The sequence below is a fragment of the Loxodonta africana genome, chromosome 19 (assembly GCF_030014295.1).
Source record: "Loxodonta africana isolate mLoxAfr1 chromosome 19, mLoxAfr1.hap2, whole genome shotgun sequence".
NCBI classification, from domain to species: Eukaryota; Metazoa; Chordata; class Mammalia; order Proboscidea; family Elephantidae; genus Loxodonta; species Loxodonta africana.
The window spans coordinates 41,133,398-41,159,167 of NC_087360.1; the positions used below are offsets into that span (position 1 = coordinate 41,133,398).

The 25,770-nt window shown below is 38.4% G+C and overlaps 1 protein-coding gene across 2 annotated transcripts in view; it reads left to right on the plus strand.

Annotated features, from left to right (window-relative positions):
* PINX1 (PIN2 (TERF1) interacting telomerase inhibitor 1) overlaps positions 1 to 25,770 on the plus strand; it is a 162,941-nt gene that overhangs the window by 50,698 nt on the left and 86,473 nt on the right. For both annotated transcript variants that reach the window (XM_003412451.4, XM_010592334.2), the window contains exon 6: positions 10,513 to 10,589. In XM_003412451.4, the coding sequence (XP_003412499.1) occupies positions 10,513 to 10,589 (77 nt within the window). The remainder of the gene's footprint in view (positions 1 to 10,512; positions 10,590 to 25,770) is intronic.

Sequence of the window (25,770 nt, forward strand, 5' to 3'; positions counted from 1 at the left end):
GGACAGGGTAGAACTGCCCCATAGGGCTCCCAAGGGTGTAATCTTTCCGGAAGCAGACTTCCGCATCTTTCTCTGGTGAACCAGTGGGTAGGTTTAAATCACTGACCATTTGGTTAGCAGCCAAGAGATTAACCACTGTGCCACCAGGGTGCCATCACAATTAGAAAAACATCTAAAATAATTATAAATAAAGGACTCTTACATGAAAATACCTGTTCCTCCTCTCATGGACCTTGTTATATGAATCTGGGCACGGGGAGCCTTTTTTCTTGGTTCTTAAAAATGCTCTGGCCAATTAAGACTAATAGATAAGTCAAATCCATATTGACAACATGTCTTTCCTGTCCTTTTTATTTATTGTCAGTTTATCAGCAGTATTTGTTCAGATTTGATCATAATTCAGAACTGAAACCAATAATCTTCTAAACTCATTTTGAATATATATATTTTATTTAGAAGTGAGCATAACTTTATAATATTCATAAATTATTAGGCCAGGGCAGTTAACAAATAAGTATTTCCAAATTGCTTCTATCTTCACATTTTGATCTACCTTTAAGCTCCTGTCCATTGGTCTCTGACTCTTTTTTCTTCTCTGTGTTCTTGTGTTCCAGATCAAGTCCAGTGTAAGACCTGTAGCAATGCTAGTTTCTACATTTGCTTAAGGGAACTTTGCTAAAGCATAGAAATTTCTGATACAAGAACCCATCACCAAAACTTTAGAAACATTTGCACCTTCATTGGTACATCTTCCTGTCTCTACCAGCTTTGCATTTTCCCTTTGATTTTTAGATTTGTTTTTTATCTCAGTGTGTTTGCATTTTGACTCCTGTTTTAGAATAGTGACCTCCCATGTATTCTCCCTTCCTTAATCCCTCCAGCAGTCCTTTTAGTTGACTTACTGTAAAATATGTCTGTATTTGCATTTCTTTTAGGGTATTTCTTCCATTCCAGAATCTTGGTTGGGGTAAATGGCCAATACATATTTTGAACTAAGCACAACTCCTTTTTATGAAATAGGAACAGCCATCCTTAACATGCCCTGCAGTGGAAAATGAATTATGTTGATGATAAAGCTGTTGATGACTCTAGACCTCCTAAGTGTTGGTCCATTTCTCCCCACCATGATAAATTTTATTCCCACTTTTCTGGTTCATTTTCTGAGTTCCTGTCTATAATAGGCTTCATTTTGTGCTTTTGTTGGGGGAGGGGGGTCTTTTTTTAATGGGTTCTACTTAATAATAAGATAAAAAGAAAAAAACCCAGTGCCGTTCAGTCGATTCCATTCCAGTAAAGGCTTGGTTTCTACCTGAGGTAAAAAAAAAAAATAAGAGAGCAGCCTATAGTGCCCCAAAGGAGCACTCCCTTCCTGAAAGGAACAGGTCATACTGAGTGGATCATTTAATCTGGTACTGTGCCTATGAAACTGGTTTTGACAACTGGTTTAGAAATAAATCAAAGGATGTTTTGTTTTTTAATTTCATGGACACTGAGCAATACCATATTTGAATGCCCCAGTGATAGTGAACTAGCACCTTCAGGGTCATGATATTACTTTGCCAAGTCAGTTTGCTATAGGAAGCCAAGAAGACAAGTGAGTCAGTGGCAGGTGGAACTTGGGCTACCAACTCAAATCAAAAATGCCTGTGTCTAACCTCGTGCCTCACTTCCCCAGACACTAAGTTTTTATTTCTAATAGTTATGTTTTAAAGACATTTTACACTGAAGCTGACTAATGGGAATAGAGTTGGCTAACTGCTTACAGAGTGTAATAGGTAGAAGTGGATATTCCAAAGAAGTAATTTTAAATTAGTTGGTTTGTGGGTTTGAAATTAAGGTTAAAGAATTTAGGTTGTTTTTATCCTTTGGACATTATTTTTACCAGAAGCCATTTAATTTCCTGCTCTTATTGCATATTTTTTTGTTTTGTGATGATATAGCTATAATAGCAAAGAACATTTTAAAAAGAAAAAGTTGAAATCCCTTCGCTCTCATACAGTAAATTTTATATGCATTTGTTATTTTTTTAATAATTTTTATTGTGCTTTAAGTGAAAGTTTACAAATCAAGTCAGTCTCACACAAAAACCCATATTCACCTTGCTACACGCTCCCAAATACTCTCCCCCTAATGAGACAGCCCGCTCTCTCCCTCCACTCTCTCTTTTCATGTCCATTTCGCCAGCTTCTAACCCCCTCCACCCTCTCATCTCCCCTCCAGGCAGGAAATGCCAACATAGTCTCAAGTGTTCACCTGACCCAAGAAGCTCACTCCTCACCAGCATCCCTCTCCAACCCATTGTCCAGTCCAATACATGTCTGACGAGTTGGCTTCGGGAATGGTTCCTGTCCTGGGCTAACAGAAGGTCTAGGGGCCATGACCACCACAGTCCTTCTAGTCTCAGTCAGACCATTAAGTCTGGTCTTATGAGAATTTGGGGTCTGCATCCCACTGTTCTCCTGCTCCTTCAGGGATTCTCTGTTGTGTTCCCTGTCAGGGCAGTCACCGGTTGTAGCTGGGCATCATCTAGTTCTTCTGGTCTCAGTATGATGTAGTCTCTGGTTCACGTGGCCCTTTCTGTCTCTTGGGCTCGTAATCGCCTTGAGTCCTTGGTGTTTGTCATTCTCCTTTGATCCAGGTGGTTTGAGACCAATTGATGCATCTTAGATGGCTGCTTGCTAGTGTTTATGACCCCAGATGCCATTCTTCAAAGTGGGGTGCAGAATGTTTTCTTAATAGATTTTATTATGCCAATTGACTTAGATGTCCCCTGAAACCATGGTCCCCAGACCCCTGCCCCTGCTATGCTGGCCTTCGAAGTATTCAGTTTATTCAGGAAACTTCTGTGCTTTTGGTTTAGTCCAATTGTGCTGCCCTCCCCTGTATTGTGTGCTGTCTTTCCCTTCACCTAAAATAGTTCTTATCTACTGTCTAATTAGTGAATGCCCGTCTCCCACCCTCCCTCTCTCCCCGCTCTCGTAACCACAAAAGAATGTTTTCTCAGTTTAAACTATTTCTCAAGTTCTTATAATAGTGGTCTTATGCAATATTTGTCCTTTTGCAGCTGACTAATTTCACTCAGCATAATGCCTTCCAGGTTCCTCCATGTTATGAAATGTTTCACAGATTCCTCACTGTTCTCTATCAATGCATAGTATTCCATTGTGTGAATATACCATAATTTATCCATTCATCCGTTGATGGGCACCTTGGTTGCTTCCATGTTTTTGCTATTGTAAACAGTGCTGCAATAAATGTGGGTGTGCATATATCTGTTCCTGTAAAGGCTCTTATTTCTCTAGCATATATTCCAAGGAGTGGGGTTGCTGGATCGTATAGTAGTTCTAGTTCTAGCTTTTAAAGGAAGCGTGAAATCGATTTCCAAAGTGGTTGTACCATTTGACATTCGCACCAGCAGTGTAGAAGTGTTCCAATCTCTCCACAGCCTCTCCAACATTTATTATTTTGTGTTTTTTGGATTAATGCCAGCCTTGTTGGAGTGAGATGAAATCTCATTGTAGTTTTGATCTGCATTTCTCCAATGGCTAATGATTGTGAACATTTCCTCATGTATCTGTTAGCTACTTGAATGTCTTCTTTAATGAAGTGTCTATTCATATCTTTTGCCCATTTTTTAATTGGGCTATTTCTCTTTTTGTAGTTGAGTTTTTGCAGTATCGTGTAGATTTTAGAGTTCAGGCGCCGATCAGAAATGTCATAGGTAAAAACTTTTTCCCAGTCTGTAGGTAGTCTTTTTACTCTTTTGGTGACGTCTTTGGATGAGCTTAGGTGTTTGATTTTTAGGAGCTCCCAGTTATCTAGTTTTTCTTCTACATTCTTTATAATGTTTTGTATACTGTTTATGCCATGTACTAGGGCTCCTAACGTTGTCCCTATTTTTTCTTCCAAGATCTTTATCATTTTAGACTTTATATTTAGGTCTTTGATCCATTTTGAGTTAGTTTTTGTGCATGGAGTGAGGTATGGGTCTTGTTTCATTTTTTTGCAGATGGATATCCAGTTATGCCAGCACCATTTGTTAAAAAGACTGTCTGGAATTTCCCATTTCACTGTTTTGGCGCCTTGTCAAATATCAACTGCTCATATGTGGATGGATTTATGTCTGGATTCTCAATTCTGTTACATTGGTCCATGTATCTGTTGTTGTACGAGTACCAGGCTGTTTTGACTACTGTGGCAGTATAATGGGTTCTAAACTCAGGTAAAGTAAGGCCTCCAACTTTGTTCTTCTTTTTCAGTAATGCCTTATTTATCCAGGGCCTCTTTACCTTCCATATGAAATTGGCGATTTGTTTCTCCATCTCATTAAAGAATGTCCTTGGGATTTTGCTCGGAAGTTCACTAAATGTATAGATCGCTTTTAGTAGAATAGACATTTTTATAATGTTAAGTCTTCCTATCCACAAGCAAGATACGTTCTTCCACTTATGTAAGTCTCTTTTGGTTTCTTGCAGAAGTGTACTGTAGTTTTCTTTGTATAAGTCTTTTACATGAATAAATCTGGTAAGATTTATTCCTAAGTATTTTATCTTCTTGGGGGCTACTGTAAATGGCATTGATTTGGTGATTTCCTCTTAGATGTTCTTTTCGTTGGTGTAGAGGAATCCAACTGATTTTTGTATGTTTATCTTGTATCCTGATAATCTGCTGAGCTCTTGTATTAGTTTCAGTAGTTTTCTGGAGGATTGCTTAGGATTTTCTGTTTATAAGATCATGTCATCTGCAAATAGAGATACTTTTACTTCTTCCTTTCCAATCTGGATACCCTTTATTTCTTTATCTAGCCTAATTGCTCTGGCTAGGACTTCCAGCACAATGTTGAATAAGATAAAGGCCATCCTTGTCTGCTTCCTGATCTCAGTGGGAATGTTTTCAGGCTCTCTCCATTTAAGGTGATGTTGGCTGTTGGCTTTGTATAAATGCCCTTTATTATGTTGAAGAATTTTCCTTCTATTCCTATTTTGCTGAGAGTTTTTATCATGAATGGGTCTTGAACTTTGTCAAATGCCTTTTCTGCATCAATTGATAAAATCACGTGATTCTTGTCTTTTGTTTTATTTATGTGATGTATTACATTAATTGTTTTTCTAATGTTGAACCATCCCTGCATCCACTGCCATCGAGTCGATTCCAACTCATAGCGACCCTATAGGACACAGTATAACTGCCCAATAGAATTTCCAAGGAGCGCCTGGCGGATTTGAACTGCTGACCTCTTGGTTAGCAGCCATAACACTTAACCACTGTGCCACCAGGGTCACTGTGAGTCAGAACCAACTCAAAGGCATTGGCCATCCCGGCATACCTGGTATGTATCCCACTTGGTCATGGTGAATTGTTTTTTTGATATGTTGTTGAATTCTATTGGCTAGAATTTTGTTGAGGATTTTCCCATCTACATTCATGAGGAATATAGGTCTGTAATTTTCTTTTCTTGTGGTGTCTTTACCTGGTTTTGGTATCAGGGATCTGCTGGCTTCATAGAATGAGTTTGGTAGTATTCCATCCTTTTCTATGCTCTGAAATACCTTCAGTAGTAGTGTTGTTAACTGTTCTCTGAAAGTTTGGTAGAACTCTGCAGTGAAGCTGTCCGGACCAGGGCTTTTTTTTGTTGGGAGTTTTTTGATTACCTTTTCAATCTCTTCTTTTGTTATGGGTCTATTTAGTTGTTCTATTTATGTATTTAGTTTAGGTAGGTAGTGTGTTTCTAGGAATTCATCCATTTCTTCTAGGTTTTCAAATTTGGGTATAGTTTTTCTTAGTAATCTGATATGATTCTTTTAATTTCAGTTAGGTCTGTTGTAATATCGCCCATCTCATTTCTTATTCGGGTTGTTTGCGTCAGCTTCTGTTTTTCTTTTGTCAGCTTGACCAATGGTTTATCAATTTTGTTGATTTTTTTCAAAAAACCAGCTTTTGGTCTTGTTAATTCTTATCAGTTGTTTTTCTGTTTTCTATCTCATTTACTTCAGCTCTAATTTTTATTATTTGTTTTTTTCTGGTGCCTCTGGGTTTCTTTTGTTGCTCTCTTTCTTTTTGTTCAAGTGGCAGGGATAATTCTTTGATTTTGGCCCTGTGTTCTTTTTGGATGTGTGCATTTATTGATGTAAATTGGCCTCTGAGCACCGCTTTTGCTGTGTCCCAAAGGTTCTGATAGGAAGTGTTTTCATTCTTATTGGATTCTCTAAATTTCTATTCCATCCTTAATGTCGTCTGTACTCCAGTCTTTTTTGAGCTGCGTATTGTTCAGTTTCCAAGTGTTTGATTTCTTCTCCCTGCTTTTCCTGTTATTGATTTCCACTTTTATGGCCTTATGGTCAGAGAAGATGCTTTGTAATATTTCAGTGTTTTGGATTCTGCTAAGGCTTGCTTTATGACCTAATATGTGGTCTATTCCAGAGGATGTTCCATATGCACTAGAAAAGAAAGTATAGTTGGTTGCTGTTGGGTAGAGCGTTCTGTATATGTCTGCAAGGTCAAGTTGGTTGATTGTGACACTTAGATCTTCCCTGTCTTTATTGAGCTTTTTTTCTGGATATCCTGTCCTTCACTGAAAGTGGTGTGTTGAAGTCTCCTACTATTATTGTGGGGGTGTATATCTCACTTTTCAATGCTGATAGAGTTTGTTTTATGTATCTTGCAGCCCTGTCATTGGGTGCATAAATATTCAATATGGTTATATCTTCTTGGTGTATTGTCCCCTTAATCATTATATAGTGTCCTTCCTTATCCTTTCTGATGGATTTATCTCTGAAGTCTATTTTGTCAGAAATTAATTTTGCCACTCCTGCTCTTTTTTGATTATTGTTTGCTTGATATATTTTTTTCCATCCTTTGAGTTTTAGTTTGTGTTTCTAAGTCTAAGGTGTGTCTCTTTTAGGCAGCATATAGGTGGATCTTGTTTTTTAATCCATTCTGCCACTATCTGTCTCTTTATTGGTGCATTTAGTCCATTAACGGTTAATTATGGATAGGTATGAGTGTTTTTTTTTTTATGTCTTTTTTTGTGTGTTGACAGTTTCTTTTTCCCACTTGATTTTATGTGCTGAGTAGATTTTCTTTATATATTGTCCTTTCCTCCTGTTTGTTGTTGTTGATTTCGTTTCTGCTGAGTCTGTATTTTTTCCTTCTATTTTATTTTGATGAGTAGGATAGTTTGTCTCCTTTGTGGTTACCTTATTATTTACCCCTATTTTTCTAAGTTTAAAACTAACTTTTATTTCTTTTTATCACCGTATCTTCCTCTCCAGATGGAAGGTGTATGATTACATTATTAGTCCCTCTTTATTATTTTAATGTTGTCTTCTTTTATATAATAACATTGCTGTTACCCTGTGTTGGGCTTTTTTTTTTTTTTTTTAAATCTAGCTTTGTTTTTTTGGATTTTCCTGTCTGAGTTGACTTGTGGTTGCTCTGCCCAGTGTTCTAGTCTTGGGTCGATACCTGATATTATTGATTTTCTAGCGAAAGAACTCCCTTTAGTATTTCTTGTAGTTTTGGTTTGGTTTTTACGAATTCTCTCAAGTTGTGTTTATCTGGGAATGTCTTAATTTCACCTTCATATTTAAGAGACAGTTTTGATGGATATGTGATTCTTGGCAGACAGTTTTTTTCCTTCAATTTTTTAAATATCTCGTCCCATTACCTTCTTGCCTGCATGGTTTCTGCAGAGTAGTCCGAGCTTATTCTTATTCTCTTTCCTTGTAGGTGACTTTTTGTTTATTCCTCGCTGCTCTTATAATTCTCTCTTTATCTTTGGTTTTGGCAAGCTTGATTATGTCTTGGTGACTTTCTTTTAAGATCTATGTTATGTGAAGTTCGATTAGCATCTTGGATAGATATCTTCTCATCTTTCACAATATCATTGAAGTTTTCTGCCAACAAATATTCAACAATTTTCTCTGTATTTTCTGTTATCCCTCCCTATTCTGGTACTCCAGTCACTCAGAGGTGATTTCTCTTGATAGAGCCCCACGTGGTTCTTAAGGCTTCTGCATTTTTAAAAAATTTTTTATCTGGTTTTTCTTCAAATATGTTAGTGCCAAGTGATTTATCTTCGAGTTCAGAAATTCTAGCTTCTACTTGCTCAATCCTGCTCCTCTGACTTTCTATTGAATTATCTAATTCTGTAATTTTATTGTTAATCTTCTGAATTTCTGATTGCTATCTGTCTATGGATTTTTCCAGCTTATTAAACTTTTCATTATGTTCCTGAATAATCTTTCTAATTTATTCAGTTGCTTTATCTGTGTGTTGCTTGGCTTGTTCTGCATATTGCCTCATTTCCTTCCTGATGTCTTGAAGGGTTCTGTATATTAAACTTTTGTATTCTGCATCTGGTAATTCCAGGAATGCACTTTCATCTAGAAGATCCCTGGATTCTTTGTTTTGAGAGCCTGTTGAGATGATCATGGTCTGTTTCTTAATGTGACTTGATATTGACTGTTGTCTCCAAGCCATCTATAAGTTATTGTATTAGTTTATGCTTGCTTACTGTTGTAGGTGCTTGCTTTGTTTTGTTTTAGTATACCCCTATGGGTTGTTTGAGTGAGTTAGCTTGATTATTTTCGCCTTTGGAGCTCTGGTGTCCTATCCCCAGCTGGCTAGAGCTGTTATCAGGTACATCAGTCTAGGAGTCCATTCAGTTTTCTTATATGAATTCAGCTCAGTTGTCCAGGTAGCTGATCATCAAGTGTGTGGTACAGGCTCTGTCCTACAGTCTTAGAGGGGCAGGGGTGATTGACATATATACCGGTATCTGATTGCAGCAGGGGGTCATGCTCTGAACAAGGCAGGGAGCTGAGAACCAACCCCCAACTGTCTCTGATGAAAATGCGTCTCTGTGTCCTAGAGCGTGCTGGTGGGTAGGTTCTGAAGAGGGACCATGGGTACCCAATGTTTTTGGTTGTAAGGACTGGGAGGTACCAGTTATCTTTGGACCCCTGTCGTGGGTGGCTGGGTTACCTGAGTGGAGCTACCAGTCCTTAGGTCCCTGATGTGGATAGGTGAGGACCTTGTTTAATAGGGAACCCCAAAAAAACCAATGTCAAACGTCTAATACCTGCCTCTCCACAGCACAGCTGAAATGGTTGGAGTTTGCCAGGAAGGGCCTGTTCTTCAAAAATAGGCCCACACAGGTCCATGCAGAAGGGAAAGGTGCTCAAGGTCCACGGATGGTTTACGCCTAGATAGGAGTCGCTTCTGTCCTGAGCTCCCCTGGTTAATGGAGCTAGCAAATTATCTTTTCCCCCCAGTTGCAAATTTTTTCCTCCCCCGAGGCCGGGAGGATGGCTCTAGGTGCTCACCAGGGTCTATCTCAGGCCCAGGGATTCAGCCACTTGGGGGTTGGGGGGGGGCACAGTAAAATATACAGAAGTACTTAGCTTTTGATGAGAGCGCGCCGTTCTCCTTAGGTTCCGGAGGTGTGAGTGGGCTGTGTGGCTGGCTGCTTCTCCCTGAGGAAACTGCGGCTGAAAGCTAGTACCAGCCTGCCACCTCCGCTGCCACTGCTGCTCCGGGAATGGTGCCTGAGGGCTTCCCATGATTCAGGTCCGGTAACTCCTCTCCACTTCTGAATGGCCTCTTCTTCCCCCTGCCCGTTGGTTCATTGTCTAAGCTTGCCTTGGATGCTCAGGGCTCCCAGGTTGTCACAAACATACTCGTTTCACTTGTTTTTTTGGGTCTTTGTTGTAAAGAGGGCTCAACGGAAGCATCTGTCTATTCCGCCATCTTCTGCATTTGTTATTTTTGAATTTCCACTCATTCAGTTAATGAGCTCCTATTTTCAGATATGGTATGTTCTTTTTCATGTGCATATATGTGGGGTTTTGAAGCTACATATCTAGCAGCATTTATTTTATCCAATATTGTGTAATCTGAGTAAGTAGCCCATGTCTCTTGGAAGTAAATAAGATCCGGTTTATAAATGGGGAACCCAGAAAGCCAGAAGTCACAACCTGATGGCATACCAATAGTGGAGCTAGCTTTAGAACTTAGTTTTCCTCATGTTCTAGTTGTTTCTACAATTAAGAGAAAATGTCAAGGATCTTGATTCTAAAACACGTATTTGATTTTTAAATGATTTTAAATTCAATTTTATTTATTAATTAAAAATAACAGATAATTTATTTATTGAATGTACATCTGGTGGCACAAAAGCTTAAGTGCTTGGCTGCTAAACAAAATATTGGTTTGAACTCACCCAGCAGCTCCAAGGGAGAAAGACCTTGTGATCTGTTTCAGTGAAGATTACAGCCAAGAAAACCCTATGGAGTAGTTCTACTCTGTCACGTGGGGTTGCTATGAGTTGGAAATGACGGCACCCACCACCATTAAGAAGAATCGGTGAAAGGGGGGCTGGCTGAAAGTCAATAATTTACAAGATTGTATCTTCTCCAAGAAACATATTCCTTTCAAGAGTTTCTTAATTTATATTTGTGTTCTTTATTTTTAAAAGAATGTTATTAATGAAAGGTATGATTTTTTTTTTAGGGAAGGATCTATCTTCTCGGAGCAAAATGGATCTTGACTGCATTTTTGGGAAAAGGCAGAATAAGAAGACTCCTGAGGTATTAAGCCACATATATTTTGTTTTAACACAGTTTGATTTTCAACTGTGTATAGGACTGTTTATTACTAGTAGTACTTTTCAGACAAAGTCTACCCAAGAAATCTTTTAGAGGTTTCATACAAAGTGCAAATATGAACCTCATGATAACAATAGTTGGTAGATAATACATTTTATAATGAATCTAAAAAAGGATATGCATCATCTGTTGGTTTTTGTTTGTTTTCTGGTGTGAGAACCGAATTCAACTCAGGGAAGAATACCTATTGCTGATTTGTTCAAAGAGAAAATATTTATCTCATTACCATGAGGAGAGGGAGGTTGCTCGCAGTGTTTTTGTTTATTTTGCACAGACTGCATTAACAATTTGGAATATGAATTGAGGAGGAAGAATATCAGTTGCATAGCCCAGTACTAGTCTATTCCATTTTAAAAGCATTTTGAGGCTGTTGTATCAGTATTGAAAATCTGGACTACTACATTTAGTATTTCCTCCATGTTACAATATTGTTTGTTTCAAAACCAGAAGGTAAGAATAGGGTGACTAAACTCCACCTTAAATATGATGAATCCGTAATTCATAATTCCATTTATTTAATACTTCCCAAACATAAAATTGGGCTGTGTAATATGGCAAAGAATTTTTATGCCACTTCTAAGCATAAGAGGCAGTCCTAGATGTAGTTTGGATATCAAAATACTAGGATTTTTGAAATGTGGATTTTTGGAGATAATGGGATAAAATATTTAAAATTGCTATTATCTAGGAAAGTCTAGAATATATGGTTGCTGTAATGATTAATCAGCTAATCTGGTATGTCATACTTATGTTCCTTTATTAATTCTTAGCCAAGGTCCTAAGCAACCAGAACAAAAAAGAGGACCTATCTCACTTATTTCTGGCATTTCTCCAGACTGACAGAAATATTTTTCCAGGGGATACGTATTTGTTACTTAATATTAAACATTTTTAACCCATTGCTTTGTAGTTGATTCTGACTCATAGTGGCCCTGTAGGTCAGAGTAGAACTGCCTCATAGGGTTTCTAAGGAGTGGCTGGTGAATTTGAACTGTGACCTTTTGGTTAGCAGCTGAGCTCTTAACCACTGTACCACCAAAGCTCCTAAACATTTTTTTAGAGTTATTAGACATTGTGATTAGTGATTTCCTTTGCAGATTGGGACTAAATCCTTAGGTCTTCTGCCCCTACAACCTTTAGTAATAGTGAGGATAGTTTAAGTGCTTGCTTACAGAGGAAAGAGGCACTGTAAAGGAAAATTGGATTCCAGTGTCTTGCTAAGGTGGGGTGCCCTGTAAAATCTATGCTGAGTCATGTTAAAGGCAGCCCGATCATTAGGTAGAAAGTTTTCTGACATCAGGCCACAGTGAATGTTTCATCCACAAGAAGGTATTGGAAAGAGCCCTGGTCATCAGGAAACCCGGTTTCTGATCATATCTCTACCACTCAGTGATTAATGTGTGACCTTGACTAGGCCACTCTCCCTTGTTCACCAAGAACTTGGCACCTGGTTTATCTCCGTCTTCTCTCTAATCCCTCTCCTTTGGTTATCCTCAGTAATTTCAGCATCCTCAGGAAGAGCCAGCCTCACAATCCCTTACCCTCTTGTGTTCTGTCACCTCTACTCTGCTGTAACAACTCACTCCCACACCTCTATCTTTGCATATCTCACCTGGTACCCCTGACTGGAACCTCCTATCAGTTCTAGCTCTCCCAGTCTTTTATTCCCGCTGCCCTGGCCTTTCCAAATCTTTGCATTGTCTGTTTATCTTATCCTTGCTGCCAACCCCTTGTACCTCCAACCCCATCTTTTCCAGCACCCTCTTTGAAATTTTATAGTTCAATAGATCAGGGAAAGAAATGTTATTTATGGGCTTTTGGTAGAACTTTAAAAGAATTTATGTAGTTAGTGCAGGAAAGCTTTAGTTATAGAAGATTAGAGGTTTCTAATCCTCTGGCAAACATCCATTTGAGGACTTATTAGTGTTAGGTTGCATGAGGTTTTTCAACACTGTTCTGTGTTACTTGACTTTTTGGTGTTATAGCCATTCATAATCACGTTAAAGCTAGCAATTCATCTGTATTTGAGGGGCTTCAGAAACAGTTTCTTAGAGCTAGCCCAGGGAAACTCTATTTTTTGGTGTAATTGGTATAGAGAAGAACAGTCTTGATATAATACTGTGTTTCATGAAAGATTTATATCCAGCCACATCTTAACCTCTCTTTTTCTAGTTTAATATTTTCTCCTGATGATACATTTAACTGTTGGTGAGGCTGCTTTATATTAATTTTCTGCTCTCAGTCTGTAGCAGTGGTGCACTCCAGTCACCTAAGGATCTTTGAAAAAAATGGTAATGCCAGAGACCCACCCGACACCAATTAAATCCAAATCTTGGCATAGGGTCTAGACATCAGTATTTTAGAAAAGAGGGGGGGAAAAAAGCCTACCCAAATGTTTCAGGTGATTCTAATGTGTGTAAGGAGTAAGGATTGAGACCCGCTGGTAGAAGCCCTGATAAATACCTAGTATGTGGTAGAGAGGCGCCCTGGTGGCACAGAAGTTAAAGCACTCAACTGCTAACTGAAAGATCAGCAGTTGGAACCCACTAGCCGCTCAGTGGGAGAAACATTTGGCAGTCTGCTTCCGTAAACATTTATAGCCTCAGAAACTCTATGGGGCGGTTCTACTCTCTGTCCCACAGGGTCACAATGAGTTAAAATTGACTCAACGGCAATAGGGATGCTGGTAGAGCTTCTGGATTTAGTGTCATGTGTGTTGCCTAGGACAGTGCTTCTCAAATTTTAATGTGCATATGAATTCTTCTGGGAATCTCGTCAAAGTGCAGATTCTCGTCAATGAGGTTGAGATTCCACATTTCCAACAAGGTCTCCAATGCTGCTGCTGGTCCGTACACCCTACTTTGAGTAATAAGGGCCTATGCAATATTTTATGTTAGACTTATGCCTCTGTGTGTGTGTGTGTGCGTACACACATATAATAGAATTTATTTCAATCTAATCACATTTTAAGGCACCAAATAAGAAACTTTCTAGAAAGCAGAGTCACTTACATACATGTGGATTTTTATATATTAAGTTTGCTTTTATTGAGGTACACTTGTACTGCCTTGAATAAACTGTTGCTAAGAAGCCTTACTGTGTTAGTTACAACAGCCCTTATAGCCAAGGGCAAGAGGTCTTTGATCAGATTTGTTTGAAAATACAACCTCTTTTAGCTCCTATTCTCAGCTGGAAGGAATATTGCTTTGCTTTTACTCCCTTGACCCTCAAGGCAACATTGGTCTGGATTTATAGTTTGTGTTGCCACGGCAGAGGTGCTGCTGGGGGTCAAATACCTTAACGTCTCAGAAACCGTGCTAGTATTGAATGTTAAAACAGGAATACCTCTCTGGGTAAGGTGCTGATATTGATCTTGTCTTCTGCGTCTAGATTTGAAAAACCTGGGGCATTGACCACATTTCTGGGTTGGGCAACAGACCTAAGCCAAGTCTATTAATTTCTACAACCCCTGACTATTATAATAACAGAAATTATAATTTTATTAACATCTATGTGCCAGATACTGTGCTAAGTATTTACAATATTGTCTCATTTAATCCTCATAATAACCCTATGAAGTAGGCATTATTATCTCCTTTTAGCAATGTGGAAATTGAGGCTCTCACACAACTGAGAGATTTGTCACAAAGCTCCATAGTGGTCAAGTGGGATTTAAATCCCTCCAGCTCCAAAGTCAGTGTTCTTTCCCATATACCACATTACTGCCAATGTTAATGCGCTTTTTTGGATTTTTTTTTTTTACATCTGCGTTTAAGTGATTTTGTTATGCTTCAGTAGTTTTCTTTGAGATTTTGTCGAAGTCAACAGTAGTTAGTTAATACTATGTCATAACTTTGGGGGACAAATATTGGCTGTTATTCCCATTTTGTTGGGGAAAAAAAAAAAGGTCTACCTTGCCTTCAGTCAAAGTTGAATTATTTTGGGTTTAGAAACATACTACCAGTTGCCTGGGCCAGCTTTGTGAACAATTTTACATCCTCATTGGAGCTATAGGCTGTATTAAGAGCTAGCCTGAGATTCTGGAGCACAGATGCTGTGCTACTTGTGTATTTTCTGGTCTCTCAAATGAGTTGAATTTATATCCAGAAAACATTGGCAGCTATTAATTATTGGTCCCAAGGCCTTGAGTTGGTTGTTTTTTTTTTTTTTTTTTTTGAATAATTATAGATTCTCTGAAAGTTGCAAAGTTGGTACAGAGGGGACCTGTGTTTCCCCCAGTGGTTACATCTTATATAACTATAGTACAAGATCAAAAACCAAGAAATTGAGATTGGTACATTCTGTGTGTATAATTCTATGTCACTTTACCACATCTGTGGATTCTGTAACCATTACCTCATTTAAGATACAGAGCTATTCCATCACCCACTTATGCTACCTTATGCTACATGCACTTCTAGTCACACCCCACCACCATCACCATTCCTAACCCCTGGCAACCACTGCTACTAAAAGTATTGTCTCATTTGAAATAGAATATAGTATGTACAGACCTTTGGTCTCACAGTTTGATGCTACATCTTCCCATATTGGTAGTGGTCAATACTCAGCTTAAGGGCTGATTGTATTTTTTGTGACCTATCTCTTGTGCTTATCCATGTTAGATTTTATGTCTTCTGTCTTAAGGGTCTTTAGAGAACAGCTTGTAGAAATCAGATCATTTGATGTCTTTAAAGTCCAAGTCTATTAAGTTATTTACTTTAGTAACTTCAGAAATATATCTAACTGTAAAGTGATATATAAATACAAAGTGGTATCATTATTATGTGACAGTTTATCATCTGTGACGTGTTGGTATAGGAGACCTTCTTGGGCAGTGCCTTAGGGTATATTCATTATAGTGATGTTGGTGAATGCCTTTTTATTGCATGCAAAATTTGTGTGTGCACATGCATGAATGTATGTATGTATATGAAGTCCAGAGCTTTCAAAGACTTTCATAGGGGTTCTTGATCCAGAAAGAAGCTTTTGATCCATTACTTATGCATAAAAAACTTCTTCCCCATCAAAAACAAAAAAATTGCTTAAAATGAAATTTTCTTTGGGTGAGTCTTGTATTGTGTCATAGAGTAAACCATGGCAAGACAAGAATCTAATTTGTTAATTATTTGGAACATAATATAAAGAAAAAAAATAAAATGAAAGAAGATCAGAACGAAACAATAACAACAGTACATGCTAAACTCAAACATGTAGGGTATGTTTCTGAAACTGAAAATCATTCCCTCTTCTATCCTCTCTCTGACCTTTATGTAGCCAACAAAAGGAATTTAAATGTGGACCATTTCAATCTGTTGCATACACTAGAATACTTTGTAACTTTTCAAGTGGTAGGAATATCAAGGAATTTTCTGCTCTAAGATTCCACAAAGAAAGGAGTTACGAGATTTTTGCAGATATGGAAAAAAGAAAGAATTTGACTATGATAGCTAGGAAGTTACCTTTTCCAGTTTGATGGTATCATGATTACTGTTTTCTAACTCTGAGAAATGCCATTGTGCTAGTTATGAAAACTTAAAGAGGACTAACGTTGCTCTCATCCCTGCGTTCCCAGTATGTGATTGATTCAGTGTTTGGCACATGGTAGGGATCCAAAAAAATAAAATAAAATTTCATTGTTTAAGATGTTAACTCATCTAAAAATTATGGTTTATATATCTTCAGGGTTGATATTTGAAGTATCTTTTCCTTATGAAATGTTTTGATCAATAAATATCTCTTCTATGAGAGTAAGAAATATGCATCCATCCATTTTATGTTTTTGAAAATCAATCCAATTTGCTATAAATTGGCTTTCAGACATTGCATTTCACTCTAGAATAGTTTTTCATAGGTTTGACTGTTTTTCAGTGCTATAGAATTTAAAGCATCTGCATCTCTTGGCGGGGGCTGTACTCTGACTCTATTGGCACTTAGTATTTCCTCAACCACAGAGGCTATCTAGAGGCACTGTTTCCCTAACCCAATCTGGCTGTTCAGGAGTACTTGCTTAAACAACGAATGATTCTCACAAACTACTGCTTATTCAAAAAAGAAAATTTAATTAAACTGCTCTGTTTGGGGATGGCTTGTTGTACATATCTAAGTCCTTCCTTTCCTCACAATCTCTGTACTATTAGTGGAAGGCATTGACTCTGGATTGGAGTGCACCTAAGCTGTAGATGTATGCACTTTCTACAGAGACAAAGAAATGATCGAATATATTGAATCAAAATTACTAAGGCCTCTTGAGCCATACAGCAGGTATTTCTGCTGACCGGTGCCTGCCAGGAGTTGTATATGAGAGAGAGACAGAGAGACAGAGACAGAGAGACAGAGGCAGAGAGAGTGTGTGTGTGTGTGTGTGTGTGGCTTTTCCCATTTAATTTGCAAGTTGGAGATGCTAAAAAAAAAATTCCACTAGTTCCTATCTAGTTGAACTTCCTGATATTTCTTTTTTTTTCTCTCTCTCTCTCTCTTTCTCATTTTTTTCCCTCCTCCACCTTCCCAGTTTCCTTCCTGTATCCACTTTGTTTCCTGATTCAGGCTTATCACTAGAGAAAATACTCCTAAACCAAGTTAAGGGTTGAGAATGTATTACCAGCGTTCCCGCTTTGTTTCTCTAAACAACATGCTTCTGGCATAGGCTCCTGGCAAAATAATTATCAGTGTCTTCACCTCTTTAACTTGATTAAATTAGAAACCTGACAGTATTTTTTATAGTCTCCCAGGATACCCAATTAATGATCATTTTCCTTAATTTCTTCAGATAGCTTTTGTCTTTTTAACTAAAGTATGACTTCTTTGCAGTTTGTATCACTTTCTTATCATTCATCTTGAATCCCTTTTCTTTCCCATTTCTCACTGATAGTGAGCAGACTCCTCTTTGCTGTTATTGATCGAAACTTCATGGAATATTTTGGGCCATTCTTTCTTCTAGTTCTATAAAAAAAAAACAAAACCAAACCCACTGCCATCGAGTCAATTCTGACTCTATAGGACAGAGTAGAACTGCCCCATAGAATTTTCAAGGAGCACCTGGCGGATTCAGACTGCTGACCTCTTGGTTAGCAGCTGTAGCACTTGACCAGTATGCCACCAGGGTTTCCTCTAGTTCTATAGAATGCCCTGAGTACCTCATGGCCCTCTCACTCCAGTTGCTGTCGAGTCGATTCCAACTCATGGGGACCCTATGTGTATCAAATAGTGCTGTGCTACATAGGGTTTTCAATAGCTGATTTTTTTGGAAGTAGATTGCCAGGCCTTTCTTCCGAGATACCTCTGGGTGGACTCAAACTGCTAAACTTTTGGTTAGCAGCCGAGCTGTTAACTGTTTGCACCACCCAGGGACGGCATATGAAAGATGATTTAGAAACAAGAATCCTTAATTCTTTTTATGTATACTTGAAATATCTTTGAATGGAAGGCTGTTTCTCCTTTAGTTCTTAATTTTCATGCCAATAACCTATATTCATGAATTAGGTTGAAGTTTTTAAATGGTTTACAGGATATGGGCTCTTAATCAGGCTGCCCACCTCTCCTCACTTCAGGTCTGGGCATCAACATTTGAAAATGGAGAGGTGTTCCCAGCATGGAATTGCTAACCTTGTAATGAAGAACCTTTTAGTTAGAGATAAATTTTGTATTTTGCCATGAGTCAGAGTCAACTCAATGGTGAATTTTTTTTTTTTTTTTTAATTTATACTAAGCTCATGAACAAGCCAAATAATACACTTGGGTTCTAGAATTTAATATTTTCCAGCAGTTATGACATCTGAAATTCTTGTCATCATTTTGACCATTGATAACAGAATCAAGATTCCAAATAATCTCTCAAAGCTGGAACATTTGACCAAAACTAAATAGGTGAAATTTTATAAAAGATAAATATTAGCTGATTTAATTATGGGAAGATCTGACTTAGTAGCAGTTAAAGGAAAATTAAATTAGAGGGCAGGGCATATTATCTGAACACAAGTTTAACCTAAGCCAACATACATAGTATTGCAATTGTCCTGAGTGCAGTCTTGGTCTGTACGAGATTTGTTGTGTCTTGGTGCTGAAAACAGGAGGCTTTTTGCTTGTAAACTGTTCTATTCAAGCCAGGGTGCCATATTTTAAAAGAATGTGTTCAGAGAACAACATTAGGGTGTAAAGGTATCTGAAAAGCATGCTATGCTCAGAAACATATGAAAGAATTGGGTGTGTTCAGCAGACTAGCATAAAATTCTGACTACACAGAGATAGTGACTTTGAATATGTGAATGGTTTCAGTGGTCCTGTAGAAAAGATAACAGGTTTGGTGAGTTTCATTAGAAGAACTAATATTGATGGATGAAATTTAGTAGAAACTTTGACTCAGGAAAAAAAAAAAAAAGGCAACATAGGCTGACAGAGCTGGCCAGCTATAGGATGTACCTCATGGTAGTTTTCTGTAGGAATTCTTATAATAAGTAAGGAGAGAAAAAAAAGTGTACTCGAGTGTATTCCAATTCATGGTGGCCCCATGTGTTGCAGAGTAGAACTGCATTCTGTAGGGTTTATAAGGATGTTACCTTTTGGAAGTAGATTGCCAGACCTTTCTTCTGAGGCACCTCTGGGTAAGTTTGAACCACCAACCTTATAATTGGTAGTTGAGTCTTAACCATTTGAGCCACCAAGGTAAGAACTGAACTAAATGTATATGGCCCCTTCCAATCCTAAGGTTCTCTGATCCTAGGTAAAGAGAACACATGAAATAAGCATGGTGCATTCGAGCTTTGGTATGTTCAAATAAGAAATCATACAATCTTGAGGTAACATAACAAGCTGTCTGTCTTAACAGATTCAAGACTTAAATTAGAAATGTCAAATGGTAAGTCGGAGTTAGCTATCTTAGATTTCCTATTTTATATATAAACTCAGTGAGCGTTGGATTATATGTTCTTGTAGTAGGTTATATTTTCTAAAGATGACCTCAACAATATCTCCTATTTCACATGTTCTTCTGAATTGAACTGTGCCATTCCCTCACCAGGGAGTAAAGTCTAATTTAATTTCCCTCCCCTTCAATCTGGTGACTTGCTTGTGCCCAATATAATCTAGCAGTAAGGAAGCAGTGTGACTTCTGAGGCCTTGTTAGCTGTGATACTGTTCTTGAAATCTTCAGTCTTTATATAAGCAGTAAACCTGCCCTGAAACCTCCCTGCCATGAGAAACTATCAGGTGGAGGGTGTCATGGATTGAATTGTGTCCCCCAAAATATCCATCAACTGGGTCAGGTCATGATTCCCTTGTATGATTGTATGATTATCTACCATTTTATCTTCTGATGTGATTTCCTTATGTGTTGTAAATCCTATCACTATGATATAATAAGATGGATTAGTGGCAATTATATTGAGAGGTCTATAGAATTAGGTATGTCTTAAGCCAATCTCTTTTGAGATCTAAAAGAGAGAAGCAAGCAGAGTGGCATGGGGACCTCATACCACCAAGAAAGCAGCAATTCAAATCCACCAGCCACTCCTTGGAAACCCTATGAGGCAGTTCTACTCTGTCCTATAGGGCTGCTATAAGCCAAAATTGACTCGATGGCAACAGGTACTGACTAAACTCACTTATTGCTGATAAATCCTTCCTTTCTCAAAGTCCTCTAGCAAAGCGGCTCTTGGTTGTCATTTTGTCATTTCAGCAACTATAGAGGACTTTATAGGATGTCAATTTTGTTTTAATTAATGAATAAGGCAATAATCTTCTAATATGATGCCGGGACAATCTTGGGTAGAATTATAGTTTGTTTAGAGGGCAGAGAACTTGTTGCTTAAAAAAATTGAAAGAAACTCTTTTTTTCTACAGTGTAGTTTCTCCACAGCAGCTAGGGAGATTTTTTAAAAGTGTAATTGAGATCGTGCAACTACTGTGTTGAAAACCCTCCCAAGTTTTCCTTTCACTCTGAGAGTAAAAGCCAAATCCTTTCGATGGTGAGAGATCCCTATCCTCACCTCCCAACCCCACACGCAAATAATCCCTTCTCTAACCTCATCTTCTACTTTTCCCTTGCTCACTCTGTTGTAGTCACACTGACTTTTTTGCTTTTCTTCCAAGAAATGCTCTGCCTCAAGTCTATGTGGAAGCCCTGGTGGCTTAGTGGTTAACAGCTACAGCTGCTAACCAAAAGGTTGGCAGTTTGAATCCACCAAGCGCTCCTTGGAAATCCTGTGGGGCAGTTCTACTCAGTCCTATATGGTCGCTATGAGTTGGAATTGACTGGATGGCAACAAGTTTTGTTTTGTTTTTCAAGTCTATGTAGTTCAAGTTTTTTCTTTGTGGAATGTCTTACTCACATGTCATTTCAATCGGTCTTCCTTTATTACCCTATTTATTATTAAAAAACAAAGCACTGTAGCACTCTTGTACCCTCTCCTTTGCTCTGTTTTTCTCCATAGTACTTATCACCACATGACATACTAAGTATCGTATTTGTATGCGCATAACACACGCGTTATACAGTGTTTGCAGACTGCGCCCTTCCCCTCATGAGGTTTTTTGTAAGCATGCTATACTGATTTTTTTCTACATGTTGCTATAAAGAAAAAAATTAGCATAGCACACTTACAAAAATACCTCATGTGGAGGAGAGCGTGGTTGGCAAAAAACCTGTAACGTGCACTTTATTTGCATAAAATATGGATAATTTGCTTGTTTATTGTCTGTCTCCCTCAATAGATTGGAACCTTCACGAGGGCAAGAATTTTTTAAATTAAAAAAAAAAAAAAAAATTTTTTTTTTTTTTTGGCATTTAGAGCCATGCCTGGCATGTGGTAGTTTCTCAATAAATTTTCTTTGAGCTGAATTCAGTTGTTATAGTATGCTTTAAGCATTGTGGAAACACAGACAAAAAAATAGAAAAAGAAAAATTTTTTTTTTCTTTTTTTTTGGAGCTATTAATTCTTACCGGGGGGTGTCAGGGAAAACTACAGAGAATTAATAATTGAGCGAGTCTTGAAGGGCAGGAGTTCTCTGGGTAGGCAGGGCATAGAAAAAGCAGGACAACAAGAGCAACGACTTACCCCGGGTCTCAACCTCAAATGCCAGTGGGGCCCAGGCAGGTAACTGTAAATGTGTGAAGTAGTCTGATTTTAAGACAATGGAGAATGAAGGAAACACCATTGGACTAGAAAACACATGTCCTGTCTGAAGGCATTCAGAAGTTATAAAATAATAATAGTGGTGATGATGATGAATATTCTTTAGGACAGGTGAAACATGTTTCACTGACACACTCTGCTAGTTTGTAATCTTTAGCTTATTTGGAGGCAAGAAAGCAGGATAGTTTCATGTCTTAAAGTATGGGATTACATAGCAACAAAGACGAGCTACTTAGCACCATCTTGTTGCATATGCTAGGCAGTATACTACACATATTTAAGATCTGCCTCCAGCCTACTGAATTTGTGGATATTACATCTGTCCTCTGTAAGAACTTGTATTCCTCTGTTATTTGCACTTCTACTTTCTGTTTTAGTGCCTGTCAAAGACATAAGCGCAGAGAAGAAGCTTAGAGAACTTACAGAACAATGGTAGCTTTCTGCTTGGAGTGAAACTGGTGTGATAGTGCATGAGATTGGCTTACTCACTGGCCTTGTCTAATTCAGAGAGCTTTTGAAATCATTCCAAGTGAATAAGAAGCATTACAGAGCTAGATTTTCTACTGAGCACAGCTTTTGATAAAAGGAAGAGGAGCTAGTTATTGACTTTTTGTTGCCTATTCTATCAGTGGTCTGTTAATCAACAGAGGATAAACTATTGCTTTCAGAAACAGGAAAGGATACCTCTTGGCTTAAAGGCATTTGTACCTTTCTTTCATTTGTTTTTTTTTCCTTTTATTGGTAGAGGATCTCTCCTCCAGCCATTTGCTCCTTGGGGGTTTTGTTAAGGACTGAAGGGAAACTGAAGGGGGCTGTTTTGATTTATCTTCTATCCTTTCCTTTTGGTCACTCCACAGGGCTAAAATAGCCGAGTTGGCTTTAATAAGTTGCCATTAGAGAACAAACATTAGCTGAAATAAAGTCATGCCTCACAATGAAAAATGTCCTGTGATTGGCTAATTAATCAGTCAAAGGGGTATGACATGGCTCATGGCTTGAGGGACTCTGCTAGAGACAAACAGGCTGTTGATAAATGGTTTTCCAACAAATTCATATATCAGGGAAAGTTAGTCATTTTTTAACTACAGTTTGTGTGACTGCAGTTTTTTCCAACTTTTTCTTTTCTGCTGCTCTTGCTTTTTAGGCTGCATTTTTTTCTGATTAGTAGAAAACTATAAGATTTTAGATATGAGAAATTATGTGCTTTCTACCTAGTCGTGTCTGTTATGCTGATTGGTTTTCACTGTCTCCATTTATCAATAGGTGAAAATCAGATAGATTTTTCCAAATTGATTTATGAAATTATCTTTCCTTGGCTGCCGTCAAAGTGAAGACATCTAGATTCTGGTCTGTGCTACATGAGTTCAAATTCTGGCTCCATTATCTGTGAGCAGTTTGATACTGGGAGTTTACTTCACCTTTCTGTACTTTCCTTAATGGAGACAATGGTAATAATAGGGTCACATAATAGGATTGTTGTGACAATTAGATAGGATCGTCTGTGAAGCTTTTGGAATCATGACTAGCACATGGTAAATACTCATTAATGTTAGTGTTTTGTTTTGTTTTTTTCTAATTGTGCTTTAAGTGAAAGTTCACAATTCAAGTCAGCTTCTCATACAAAAACATACACAGGTTGTTATGTGACCCTAGTTGCCCTCACTGTAATGTGACAGCACACTCATCCTCTTCACCTTGTATTTCCCCTGTCCATTCAGCCAGCTCCTGTTCCCTTCTGCCCTCTCATCTCACCTCCAGTCAGGAGCTGCCCACTTAGTCTCATGTGTCTACTTGAGCTAAGAAGCACAGTACTCACCAGTATCATTTTATGTCTTATGGTCCAGTCTAACCTTTGTCTGAAGAGTTGGCTTCAGGAATGGTTTTAGTTTTGGGCTAACAGAGTCCAGGGGCCATGTCCTCTGGGGTCCCTCCAATCTCAGTCAGACCATTAAGTCTGGTCTTTTTATGAGAATTTGAGGTCTGCATCCCATTGCTCTCCAGCTCCCTCAGGGATTCTCTGTTTTGTTCCCTGTCAGGGCAGTCATCGGTTGTAGCCGGGCACCATCTAGTTCTTCTGGTCTCAGGCTGATGGAGTCTCTGGTTCATGTGGTCCTTTCTGTCTCTTGGGCTCATAATTTCCTTGTGTCTTTGGTATTCTTCATTCTTCTTTGCTCCAGCTGGGTTGGCACCAATTGGTGCATCTTAGATGGCCACTCGCTAGCTTTTAAGACCCCAAAAGCCACTCACCAAAGTGAGATACGGAACATTTTCGTAATAAACTTTGTTATGCCAGTTGACCTACATGTCCCCTGAAACCAAGCCCCTGCTGCTGCTACTCTGTCCCTCAAAGTGTTTGGTTGTATTCAGGAAACTTCTTTGCTTTTGGTTTAGTCCAGTTGTGCTGACTTCCCCTGTATTCTGTGTTGTCCGTCTCTTCACCTAAAATAATTCTTGTCTACTAGCTACTTAGTGAATACCGCTCTTCCTCCCTTCCCATCCCCGTAGCCATCAAGAATGGTTTCTTCTGTGTTTAAACCTTTTCTTGAGTTCTTATAATAGTGGTCTCATATTTGTCCTTTTGTGACTGACTAATTTCACTCAACATATTCCAGATTCCTCCATGTCATAAGATGTTTCACAGATTCATCTTTGTTCTTTATCATTGTGTAGTATTCCATTAGGTGAATATACCATAATTTGTTTATCCATTTATCCGTTGGTGGGCACCTAGGTTGTTTCCACCTTTTTGCTGTTGTAAACAGTGTTACAATGAACATGTGTGTGCATATATCAATTTTTATGAGGGCTCATATTTCTGCAGGATATATTCCAAGGAGCAGGATTGCTGGATTGTATGGTAGTTCTCTTTCTAGCCTTTTAGGGAAGCGCCAAATTGATTTCCAAAGTGGTTGTACCTTTTTTCATTCCCACCAACAATATGTAAGTGTACCAGTCTTTCTTCAACCTCTCCAACATTTATTATTATTATTATTATTAATTAATGCTAGCCTTGTTGGAGTGAGATGCTATCTCAGTGTAGTTTTGGTTTGCATTTCTCTAATGGCTAATGATGGTGAGCATTTCTTCATGTATCTGTTAGCTGCCTGAATGTCTTCTTTGGTGCAGTGCCTATTCATTTCCTTTGCCCATTTTTTCACTGGGTTGTTTCTCTTTTTGTTGCTGAGGTGTTGCAGTATCTTGTGGATTTTAGAGATTAGGTGCTGATTGGATTTGAGGTAGCCAAAAAATTTTCTCAGTCTGTAGGTTGTCTTTTTACTCTTTTGGTGAAGTCTTTTTTTTTTTCCTTTTTTTGTACTCTAGATGAAGGTTTACAGAACAAACTAGTTTCTCCTTAAACAATTAGTACACACATTGTTTTATGACATTTGTTAATAACCCCACGACATGTCAACACTCTCCCTTCTCAACCCTGGGTTCCCTATTACCAGGTTTCCTGTTCCCCTCTGCCGTCTAGTCCTTGCCACTGGGCTGGTGTGCCCCATTAGTCTCGTTTTAAGGGATTATCTGATCTTTGGCTGAAGGGTGAACCCCAGTAGTGACATCATTACTCAGCTGAAAGGGTATCTGGGTGCCATACTTTCAGGGTTTCTCCTGTCTTTGTCAGGCCAGCAAATCTAGTCTTTCTTTTTGAGTTAGAATTTTGTTCTACATTTTTCTCCAGCTAGGTCTAGGACCCTCTGTTGTGATCCCTGTCAGAGCAGTCAGTGGTGGTAGCTGGACACCGTCTAGTTGTACTGCACTCAGACTTGTGGAGGCCATGGTACATGCGGTCCATTAGTCCTTTGAACTAATCTGACCCTTGTATCTTTAGTTTTCTTCATTCTTTGGTGAAGTTTTTAGATGAGCATATGTGTTTGATTTTTAGGAGCTCCCAGTTATCTAGTTTCTCTTCTGGTGTTTGTGCATTGTTACTAATGTTTTATATACTGTTTTTGCCATCTATTAGGGCTCCT